The sequence below is a fragment of the Takifugu rubripes genome, chromosome 21, assembly GCF_901000725.2.
Source record: "Takifugu rubripes chromosome 21, fTakRub1.2, whole genome shotgun sequence".
NCBI classification, from domain to species: Eukaryota; Metazoa; Chordata; class Actinopteri; order Tetraodontiformes; family Tetraodontidae; genus Takifugu; species Takifugu rubripes.
The window spans coordinates 387,577-398,731 of record NC_042305.1 but is presented as its reverse complement, the minus strand read 5'-3'; the positions used below and the strand labels follow the sequence as shown (position 1 = coordinate 398,731).

The window sequence follows — 11,155 nt, the reverse complement described above, 5'->3', positions numbered from 1 at the left end:
TTGTGAAAACATGGAAGTGTTCTGATAAGGTGTCAGGGATTACTGTAGGGACATGTTATTGGGAATAACTCTGCTTTTCTGTTGATTTCATTAAAGCTCTGACTTCATCCCTGACTTTTAAGATCCAAAAGTGATTTAAATGTGTCCCAGAACCACGAGGCCACAGGGGTCCCTCAGGGGTCCCTCAGGGACGGACCACTTCCAGTTGGCTTTATCCTCCCAATCAAGGCACGATGGACAATTCCACCTGCAATGTCTCCAACCTGTCTCCTAATGGGACACCTGCACCTCCGTCGGACCCATTTGCTCTCTCCACACTCACCTCTCATTAGGGTTAGTTAGGGTTAGGGTTAGTTGGGGTTAGGGTTAGTTAGGGTTAGGGCCACCTTCTCCACCAGATTGTGGTCGACCACGCTGTGGTAACGTTTGGCTCTCGTTAAATAAACTGACGTTTTTGCTGGTCTGGTTTGCTCAGATCTGCCTACCTCACTTCTGTTCACTCTGTTCCTCTTTGATCAATCCTGGCCCACCTGGTGCACCAGGTCCCTTCAGCCCTGGCCTCCAGAACTACTTTTTGGATTGTTTTAGTTCTTCCAATAGAACTGGCCTATGAGTCCATGTCTGCCCTTTGGCTCCTGTTTTTTGGCATTGGTCACCTAACCCTAACCCTAACCCTAACCCCCTAACCCTAACCCTTAACCCTAACCCTAACCCTCTAACCCTAACCCTAACCCTAACCCTGACCCTGACCCTGACCCTGACCCTGACCCTAACCCTAACCCACTCCCACCTGAAGTCAGCTTGCTACTAACTGACTGGAACATGTGGCCAGATGCCCCGTGTCACCGGTTTACCCCAGTGGAAACCATCCTTCCCACTTCTGTGGTGGTTGGTGCTGCCGACTGCAATCTTTTAGAATATTTGGAGTGATAAAGCTGATTGGAATATACACGAGAGTGTAAATAAGAACCTGCCCCCAACACAGCGAACACTCCTAACATGTGTGTTTGGACTCCAAGGTTCTGGGTTTGGTTTGGGTGCTTGTTTCTTGGAGTTTTGTGGGGCAAACGGAACAATATTAGGAAGTGCTGATAACAACAGATATCAATCATAAGCTGGAACAACTGTGTCAAGGCTCTGAGATGGGACACATGACTCAGCCGGGACATGTCCAACCTGGTCCTGAGCACTGAACGTTATCTGATACCATGTCTGTGAGAGTGTGAGGCATTCTCGCTGTCTGTCAGTCGACCTTGGTGACAGGGCCACTTCACCGGGCGGGGGGCGGGGGGGGGGGTGATAGCGCCGCAGCCTTGTAGCTCTGCTCTCATATATAGAGGCTGTGAAAAGTCAACAGGCAGAAATCCAGCTCTGACTCGAGCGATTCCAGTGCTTTTACCTCCTCCTGCAACCCAAAATGCTGCCTGCAACCTTTAAACTGTGCGCTGGCATCTCGTACCGTCATATGAGGAACATGACAGGTGAGTGGACGTTCACCTTAGCTTGGGCTCTCTGCTGCTCAGCACTTGTGTTGGGCTGAACGGGGCAACAGTTTGGCTCAGAAAGGCCACGGACCGCCTCAGAGGACTTGATGAGTCGTGATGGGACAGCCGAAGACAGTCTTTCTCTGAAGTCCTTCAGCCTATCGTTATTTTACGTTGATGATTTCTTCGATTGTTCAGTTTTACGTGTAAACGTTGGGTTTTATGTTGGGTTTTGGGTTGCGTATAAGCTGCCTGGTAATGTTGCACGTCCAGACCTTAGCTAGGCACGGTGCCAGTCCTAACCCTGACCCCTGACCTCTAGCCCAGCACAGCCATGAAATGAGGGCAGGACTGTGTCTACACCATGTGGAACAGCACCGTTAACAGTAAATGATATTGTTTCTGCTGATCCAACCTCTTGTTTGATGCTAAAAACATCATTCTCAGTAGAAACACGGGCTAATATTCCTGTTTGCATGACATCACCCTAATTTCTGGCTAGGGTGATCATGCTTGATGTAACTGAGAGTGAGTTTAGGGATGTTTATCTGGCGGCTCCACCTAATCCAGAATCAACCCAGATCGCTAGCGTGTGGCCCTCAACAGAGGTGCCTGGCAGGATGAATGCAGCGTTCCTGTGAGGTGACTCTGGAAGTGTTCCTCTCAGGTTTGAGGAAGAACGCCATGGTGGCCATCCACCAGGAGCTGAACAGGCTGACAGACTCGGGCCACAGCAACTGGATCAGTCATGTGCACAGAAGAAGTTCTCTCCTCGGTGAGTCCTGGGACCATCAGCTCAGGGTGACGGTGGGTGTTTGCAGCTGCTCGACCTGCTTTATTTCAATAGGTTCTATTAAGGAAGAGACGTTCTCCAAGGAAGAGCTGAGCTACGTGAGACAAGGGGAGGAAGCCCTGCAGAGGGCCATCGTCATCCTCAGTGACCAGGAAGGGTGGACTGTTGAGACTGTGGCGGTGAGCACACACACACACACACACACACACACACAAATGTCTGTTTTGAATATCCAACAACACCGGTTGGCAAATATGCACCTAACTTCATGTTAAATAGTCCTGATTGAAGGAAGAATTTCAGCTGGTCTTGTCCAATGTCCTTCAGGCCAATGGGGACAAGGTCCTGAGTAAGACGATACCTGACATTGGGAAGGTCTTCAAGTTGGAAGTGGTTCTGGAGCAACATCTTCACAGCCTTTATGAAGAACTGGTGGGAAACATGGAGCAAATGGGGGAATGGAACCCTCACGTCAAACAAGTGAAGGTCAGAGGCACGATCACGCAAAAGCCCCCTGTGGTTGACCCATCCTGGGACATCTACTGTCAAAAACTCCCCAAATTATTGTATGTTCTCGTCTTCTTAACTGCTTCATCCCGAGGAGGGTCGCCAGTTCATCGAAGGGCCTTATACTGTTTGGGCATTTGTTGGTTGGGTGCCTTGCTCAAGGGTACCACGGCCGTGCCCTGAAGGTGTTCTGGCACCGGCCCCACTGCCAGATCCTCTTCCATGTTTTCTTGGGGCTGGAACCCTTCTTGGCCCATCAGAAACTGTGATTGTTCTTGAGGGGAAGACTATTGATTGATTGATTAATGGTTTGGTTCAAATCCAAAAGATGGGGTCACCACTTTCCTTTTCCCTGAAAGAAAACTCCTCCACCCACAGATCCTTCAGAGGATTGGTCCAGAGACAATGGTCACCCATGAGATTTCTGCCGACACACCCGGGAACGTGGTGGGAGCGCGAGACTTTGTCAGCGTGCGCTGTGCTAAGCGTCGAGGCTCCACCTGCTTCCTGGCTGGGACGTCCACGCAGCACCCGAAGATGCCCGAGCAGAAGAGCATGATCAGGTAGGCGTGTTCACATCCAACCACAGTTTAACCCCTCTAAAACGGACCAGTAAGGGTTGCACCGGGTATGTTCCAGAGCGGAGAACGGGCCCACCTGTATAGTCATGAAGCCTTGTTCCGAAGACCCAAATAAGACGCAGTTTACCTGGTTGCTCAACATAGATCTAAAGGTACGAGTTGCACGGCCTCTCCTTCACACAGTTCCTTTATCTGATCATTCTGCTCGTGTGCTCCTGCTGTCCGCAGGGCTGGATCCCCAAAACAATCATAAACAAGGTGCTCTCACAGACCCAGGTGGACTTTGCTCAGCACCTCAGGCAACGAATGGCTAACAGCGTTTCCCTGGAGACGGCTCCCGTCTGCTGAACCAACACTCCAACACTGTGCTCAGCATCCTGCTCGCTATTAACTCATAGAAATCTGTCTGCATTAGAAAATCCAGATGTTTCAAGCGGTTTAAGATGACGGGGATGCTGGTCAGAGAAAGGTCTTGGTTGTCCCCTAGGTTGGTCCACATGATCAGCAAGATCAAAGGGATTCTGTCCTTCTGCTGTCAAGTTGTGCTTTTTGTGGGTGTTTTATTTATTCATACTGATTATCCATCAGGGCAACAAAGTGCTCAAATGTGGCTGATATTTATGTCTTTAACGTGATTTCAATGGGAAAGAAACGAAACTGTTGTTGATGTTAAATCCCTCCGTCATATGAAAATAAAGACCTAGTGACAAACCTGCAAAGAGTCATATTCAACTTATTACAAATGTTGTACATATATACACGCACACGCACACGCACGAGAGAGAGAGAGAGAGAGGTCGCATGTTCCTTGCTCACTCGCCTCAGAGGAATGACGTAATGGAGATGTTCGACACAGGAAACTACAATTCCCAAGATGCACCCGGAAATTACCGTGTCCAGCGGACGGGGGAAGGGAGGCTGAGATTGGAAGGAGAAGCAGTCAGAAACAGGTATTTTTATTTTATATGCACCGTACACGATGAACACACTGGCCAGTGCGTGCGGGTGTGCGCGGTTTTATACGCGTGTACGTTTATATGCGCTCCATTTGAGCGGCTCGTATCCAGTTGTATGGACTAGCCCGCTAGCTTGACAGCTGAGGGGTTTGTGTGTAGCCGAGGTCTCAAGTAGATGATCTCCAGGACTCGGTTCTGGACGGTTCTGCTCGGTTGTGCGTAGGCGCTGCTTCGTTAGCTTCAGGAGAAGCCTTAGCTGCGTGTTTGGGACTCCGGGTCGCTAGCCGACATGTCTGTCGGTGCTTGTTTCCTTCAAACACCGTCAGCAAACGGGCTCATCCCGATGTTAAAGTGGCCATTGGTGCTAAAGGTCCGACTGACAGCGGTCCGAGGAGCCCCGGGGCCGACCCACGTCGGTGTGTCCTGATGTTCCGCCATTAAGCATCAGTGATGAGAGACATCAAGGCGCAGAGATGAAAGACGGCTCCAGCACGCGCCGCAGAATGAAGGGTGTTGCGAAAGCTAGGCAACGTCCTCGCGCGCCACATTCTTCTGAAGAGGTGCCTGATGGTCCCCCGGGGAATGTTCTGCCAACCTTTGCTTCGGGCATCTTCTAGATGTCTGTGGTGTTCATGGCAGCAGTGGACACCCAGATACTTGATGTTCTGGGTCACCGTTCTGGATCCGACTCGGGTGTGGGGGTGACATCGAGGCCTTGGTCTTCCCAGAACTGGGAGTTGTGATGAGAACAGACCCAGGGCCCACATGATCCATCAAAGGGTGTGAGGGTCTCGCCTCGCTAGCAGATCCGTCTGGAGGCCAGTCGGACCCACAGACCGTCAGTGCTGTACTGCCAGGCTTCTCCCGTGCTGGTTCTGTTTGCTGCCATTTGGACTGCACGGTGCCAGGCTGCCAGCACAGACCTCCTCTGTGGCTGTCTGCCCTCATGGAGGCTGGTTCTGATGGACACCAGCTGGAGGGCACTCTGCAGAACGTGGGCAGGGTTCTTCCTCGTGTACCTGCTGCTGGGTTCTGGTGCTCCTGTGGTCCCTGCACCTACTGTGCTGGTCTGTGTTCTGCTGGAGCTGCTGCAGGACCTGCGTCGGTTCTGTGGGCTGCAGGTAGCTCGGGTTCCCCCAGTGAGGAGGGGAGATGTCAGCCTAGCCAAGAACCGCCCCAGAGACAGGGAGCTGGACTGGGGCTGGCTGGACAGGTTGGGTTCCTGCTCATGTTCCTGGGACGGTCAGGAACCAGCCTACGTCCAGTCAACCCTCCTTTTATTGGTGTTCCTTCATGGCAGTGATCATTTGTTCTCCTTCTCCAGGAGACTGCAGCTTTCCGTGAATGTGCCTTCCCGAGTCCTCTCCCGAGGGGTTGGGGCAGGAGTGCTGCAGGTGGAGCTCCTGAACCTCTCCTGAACCTCTCCTGAACCTCTCCTGACCCTCTCCTGAACCTCTCCTTGGTGGCAGTGGAATGACCTTCTCAAGCCGTGACCTTCTCAAGCCTAGAGGAGTGAACACACCCGCCAGGCTGACCCGTGGAGGAGAGCAGCCAGATTCCATGGGTTGTGTGTGTTGACTGGTCACCCCTCCTCCACCTCTAGACTAGCACCTGCTCCAGGATCAGACCCTGGCCCGACTTTGACCCTTAAAAAGAAGAGAAGAAGATAGACGTGTACGCTGGCTCCAGGTGTGCAGTAGAGTAAATCATGGAGGTCCTTCCAGCACCACATTGTGGTCCATGACTGCAGGAGCCTCTGGAGGCCACTACCAGGAGCCTGTGGGGGCCACTACCAGGAGCCTGTGGGGGCCACTACCAGGAGCCTGTGGGGGCCACTACCAGGAGCCTGTGGGGGCCACTACCAGGAGCCGTCTAGCCCACCAACACATGTGCAATGGAAGAAGGCGCTGATGTCACATCTGGCACAGAGGTTTGGTTACTGCACCTGAGATGGTCTCAGTTCTCCTGCCGGACCTTCCCCAACACTGTGTGTGTGTGTGTGTGTGTGTGTGTGTGTGTGTGTGTGTGTGTGTGTGTGTGTGTGTGTGTCTCTGTGTGCGTGTGTGTGTGTCTCTGTGTGTGTGTAGGGCTCAACTGAGTTATCCTGTGAATGTAAACCATTAGAGGAAATCACCAATGGACACTCCAACCTGAAGTCTGTGAGTGCCCCCCCCCCACACACACACACCCACCCACACACACACACACACACACACACGCACGCCTCAGATCTTCCATTGTAGGCCTTGAGTTGAAGGTGTCCTCTTTGGTTCTTCAGGTGAGGAACGGCCTAGTACCTGGTGGTGCCGGTAGGGACCCGGTGGTGCCGTCAGCCGCCCTCACACCTCTGCCGGTCCGTCCCTCTGGTGCTTCACCTCCACCACAGGTGGAGAGCAGCCGCGGATCTGCTGCGGATCTGTAAAACTCTTGTGTGACTTTCCTCCAGATCTCCACGCTGAAGCAGAACGGTCTTCTGCAGACCCTGTCAGCCGGGGGGGGCCAAGCCAAGCCTGCAGGTAACTCCTGTGGAGTGTCCACAATGTGGTGCTCCTGTGGCAGCTGCTCTAGAACCTGGTGACAGTTCAGTTTTAGCTGGTGGTTTAGTAGCACCTCCAGGACCGTTCCTGAACTCATGGCCCCAGACCACCCGGTGACCTTCCTCATGTCTGTCTACTGCTCTTCGTTAACTCGTGTGACCGGCTTACTGGTCTTGACCCGTTTCCTCTGAACACCTGCTGCATGTGTGAGACACCTGCAGCTTCTGATGTCACCTGAGCAACATTTGCCTGAATCCTTTCAGAAGAAAACCCCGAGTTGGAGAAGGCCCGGCAGGAGTGGGAGGCCCTGGAGAACATCCAACCAGGTCAGCAGTTTCTCCTGACGCCAGCTAAAGGCTGGACTGATCTCAGGTTCTAACAGAGTCCCCTCTGGATCGTGTCCCTCAGCTCTCCCCGAGGACCTGAACCCAACACCAATCATATCTTTCAACGAAGCCTTGCAGTACTTCCAGACCACAGATCTCGGAGACGTGCGGGTAAGAACTGCTGCTGCCCTTCTTAAGTACGAGGACACGGGGAGGACGCAGGGAGGACACAGGTAGGACGCAGGGAGGACGCAGGTAGGACGCAGGGAGGACGCAGGTAGGACGCAGGGAGGACACAGGGAGGACGCAGGTAGGACATAGTGGAGGACACAGGGAAGGCACAGTGGAGGACACAGGGGGGACACAGTGGAGGACACAGGGGGGACACAGGGAAGGCACAGTGGAGGACACTGTGGAGGACACGGGGGACACTGGAGGACGCAGGGAGACACAGGTAGGACACGGGGGACACAGTAGAGGACACAGTGGAGGATGCAGGGAGACGCAGGTAGGACACAGTAGAGGACACAGTGGAGGACACAGTGGAGGACACAGGGAGGACACAGTGGAGGACACAGGTAGGAAACAGTGGAAGACACAGGGAGGACGCAGAGAGACACAGGAAGGACACAGTGGAGGACACAGGGGGGACACAGTGGAGGACATGGGGGACACAGTGGAGGACGCAGGGAGACACAGGTAGGACACAGTAGAGGACACAGTGGAGGACACAGGGAGGATGCAGGGAGACACAGGTAGGACACAGTGGAGGACACGGGGGACACAGTGGAGGACACAGGGAGGACGCAGGGAGACACAGGTAGGACACAGTGGAGGACACAGTAGAGGACACAGTGGAGGACACAGGTAGGACGCAGGGAGACACAGGTAGGACACAGTGGAGGACACAGTAGAGGACACAGTGGAGGACACAGGGAGGACACAGGGAGACACAGGTAGGACACAGTGGAGGACACAGTGGAGGACACAGGTAGGACGCAGGGAGACACAGTAGAGGACACAGTAGAGGACACAGTGGAGGACACAGGGAGACACAGGTAGGACACAGTAGAGGACAAAGTGGAGGACACAGGGAGGATGCAGGGAGACACAGGTAGGACACAGTGGAGGACACAGGTAGGACGCAGGGAGACACAATAGAGGACACAGTAGAGGACACAGTAGAGGACACAGGGAGACACAGGTAGGACACAGTAGAGGACAAAGTGGAGGACACAGGGAGGATGCAGGGAGACACAGGTAGGACACAGTAGAGGACAAAGTGGAGGACACAGGGAGGACACAGTGGAGGACACAGGGAGACACAGTAGAGGACACAGTGGAGGACACAGGGAGACACAGTAGAGGACACAGTGGAGGACACAGTAGAGGACACAGTGGAGGACACAGTGGAGGACAGCCAGTCAGAGGGGTTGAGGGTCACGGTGCACCCACCTTTGTCTCACTAACAGAGGTCCAGTCCAAGGCTGTTGGACCTGGATGGACACTCATGGAGAAGCTTTATGAGTGGAGCTAGAGCACCAGAGGAGGTGGGGCAGCAGGTTCCTGGTCAGGAACAGCAGCTCACCTCACCAGACCGCTAGAGCCGGCTCCTGTGAGGCCTGAGCTTGGCCTTGGACCCCCCCCCCCCCCCGAGCATCTCTGTAGAGACTGACGATCTGAGCCATCAAAGTGTCCTCCTCAGAACCCTTACAGAGTCCCGCTAACCCTCCCATAACATGTAGAGGACCTAAACATGTTTCAGGATCTATGAAGTGGCTGGAAGCAGCAGCAGCTTCTTCTTCTTCATGAGCGTCTGAGGAGCAACTGATGAGATCCTCGTTTCCTCCCCTGCAGAAGAGCATCCAGCCGACGGTCCGCAGGACAGGCTTGGCTGCCATCACTCACTTCCTGTTTGGCCCCCCGCGGCTGCACAGGGAGCTGGTGGAGGAGCGGGACCTGGTCTTCGCCATCGCTCAGTGTGAGTGTGGCGTTCATCGTGCCGGCCCCACCAACGCTGACCCTGACCCCTGCTGCACGTGTGTGTCGTCTGTAGGTCAGATGGACAACAGCCAGAAGGTGCACATGCGAGTCCTCCAAACCATCTACAAGCGGCTGCTGGGCAGCAGGCTGGATTGTCCTCGCTACGGATCCCACTGGGAGAACATCGGGTTTCAGGGTACGAGATCTTTCCAGACCTTCTGTGCTCGGTGGGGTTTGGACCCTGCGTTCTCTGGCCTGCCTCTGAACGAAGGTCCAGATGGAGGCAGGGCAGGGGTACGCTGTGGCTCCCAGACCTCATGGAGCCACCAAGCCTTCCAACGGGGAGCAGAGGGCCCGTTTAAGCCGCTGGTTCCTTTAACCACCAGCTGAGCAGGAGTTGAGGTGGAGGCGACGGCTGGCTGGAGCTCTCCGCCTCAACAAGACCTCAGACTCTCCCTGACTCTGCTACAGGTACCGATCCAGCCACTGACCTACGTGGAACCGGGTTTCTGGGTCTGATGCACACGTTATACCTGGTGATGGATCCGGAGACGCTGCCACTGGCCCGGGACATCTACAGGTTGTCCCAGCACCGTACTCAGGTATGGAGCTGGGGGGGGCTCGGCTCCGTGCTGCTGCTGCTCCTCAACCCCCCGTTTCTGTCCTCCAGAACTTCCCCTTCAGCGTGATGTCCATCAACATGACCCGCATCGCCCTGCAAGTGCTGCGAGAGGAAGCCCTGTCCAAGTGAGTCCACTAACCCTGTGGTGGTGACGAGCTGTTGTGGGTCACCCCGAGGCTGACCGTCTGTGTCTGTGTCTGTGTCTCAGGGAGTGCAACCGCCGGCAGCAGGTGGTCGGCGTCCTGAACGAGTTCTACGTGGCCACCTTCCTGCACCTGTTCCAGCTGTGGAAGGGCCAACAGAAGACCATCGCCGAGTCCGGGACCGTGCTGAAAGGTCAGCAGAGTGGTAGGGACGGACATGGAGGCTGCCGGGCCCAGTACAGACCACATGGTCCGTACTGGGGTTACATTGGAACAGACGGTGAGTTTGTGTTTCTACCCTTTCAGAAGTGGAGCTGTTTGCCAAAAAGAACCCCAAGCAGATGCTGCGCAGGCTGGAGCTCTTCCTGAAGGCCCGGCAGGCAGGGAGCCCCCCAGGAGGCTCCCCTGACCCCCAGGCCCAGCCGGCCTCGCCCGGCCTGGGCCACCATCAGGCCCGGGGCAGCCAGGGGAAGGAGCTGCACTTCACCGGAGTGTGTGACCTCCCCCCAGACATGGAGGGGGAGGCCAGGCTCATCTAAGCTAGCTGTGTTTGAATGTGTGACACCTGTGAGTGTATATTATGGGCTGTGACCCCCCCGACCCCACCACAGGACCCACCGGGACCCCTCCCCGTCCTCTCGCTGGGGGGCTGCACTTTGATGAGAGAAAGCTTGGCGGTCTTCAGAGTAACTCCTTGCTTTTTTTACACCAGTGATTGATTGAGTTGTGTTGGACCAGGAGCTGGACCAGGAGCTGGACCAGGAGCTGGACCATCACGTGGAGGATCTGATGCACGTGGAAACACACCATGTCACCAAACTCCCAGCCAACGTTTGCACTTTGCCGTAGGGTTAGTCGCCAAATCATAGCTGCCAAATGTTTGTGGACCAGCTGCCCCACTGGACGCCGGTGCTAACCCAGGCTAACCGCTCGCTCAGGATGGTCCTAAGGCTCCAGCAGCTTCTGGACCTCCTGAGACCAGGTTCTGTCCAATCAGGGGGCACCACCGGCTTCAGGTGGAGGCGAGTCTGCTTTATCAGGTATATCGTTGAATGCACAGTGGTCAGGTGACACAGGTGTTCTTTAGCTAGGAGACGCTAAGGACGGCCCTCTGTGGACACAAGGGTGGAGCTGCAGTGAGGAGACCAGTCCAGCGCCCCCTCAGCCTGGGGGGGCGGTCACTTTATGTAGGTTGATGGTCTGGGCTGAGGGACTGAAGGAGC

General features: G+C 54.9%; 2 protein-coding genes across 5 annotated transcripts in view; both read left to right on the top strand.

Annotated features, from left to right (window-relative positions):
- Positions 1-1,308: 1,308 nt before the first annotated feature.
- LOC101069469 (steroidogenic acute regulatory protein, mitochondrial) lies at positions 1,309-4,080 on the top strand. Its single transcript, XM_003976066.3, has 7 exons — positions 1,309-1,481; positions 2,152-2,259; positions 2,332-2,456; positions 2,605-2,763; positions 3,163-3,347; positions 3,424-3,517; positions 3,594-4,080. The coding sequence occupies exons 1-7, from the start codon at positions 1,418-1,420 to the stop codon at positions 3,711-3,713; spliced, it is 855 nt and encodes a 284-aa protein (XP_003976115.1). The 5' UTR covers positions 1,309-1,417; the 3' UTR covers positions 3,714-4,080.
- A 139-nt stretch (positions 4,081-4,219) lies between these two features.
- The window catches only part of LOC105418204 (ELMO domain-containing protein 3-like), a 9,048-nt gene continuing 2,112 nt past the window's right edge, over positions 4,220-11,155 (top strand). Inside the window, exons 1-14 of one of the 4 annotated variants that reach the window (XM_029829633.1) lie at positions 4,220-4,315; positions 5,646-6,010; positions 6,072-6,251; positions 6,409-6,480; positions 6,600-6,674; positions 6,768-6,837; positions 7,122-7,184; positions 7,267-7,355; positions 9,042-9,165; positions 9,241-9,363; positions 9,639-9,769; positions 9,838-9,914; positions 9,998-10,137; positions 10,239-11,155. The exon at positions 10,239-11,155 is cut by the window's right edge and continues 2,112 nt beyond it. In XM_029829633.1, coding sequence (XP_029685493.1) covers positions 6,216-6,251; positions 6,409-6,480; positions 6,600-6,674; positions 6,768-6,837; positions 7,122-7,184; positions 7,267-7,355; positions 9,042-9,165; positions 9,241-9,363; positions 9,639-9,769; positions 9,838-9,914; positions 9,998-10,137; positions 10,239-10,471 — 1,233 coding nt within the window. In that variant the 5' untranslated portion in view covers positions 4,220-4,315; positions 5,646-6,010; positions 6,072-6,215 and the 3' untranslated portion in view covers positions 10,472-11,155. Of the gene's footprint in view, positions 4,316-5,645; positions 6,252-6,408; positions 6,481-6,599; positions 6,675-6,767; positions 6,838-7,121; positions 7,185-7,266; positions 7,356-9,041; positions 9,166-9,240; positions 9,364-9,638; positions 9,770-9,837; positions 9,915-9,997; positions 10,138-10,238 lie in introns of all 4 variants that reach the window. The other 3 variants (XM_029829632.1, XM_029829635.1, XM_029829631.1) reach the window with 3 other exon arrangements.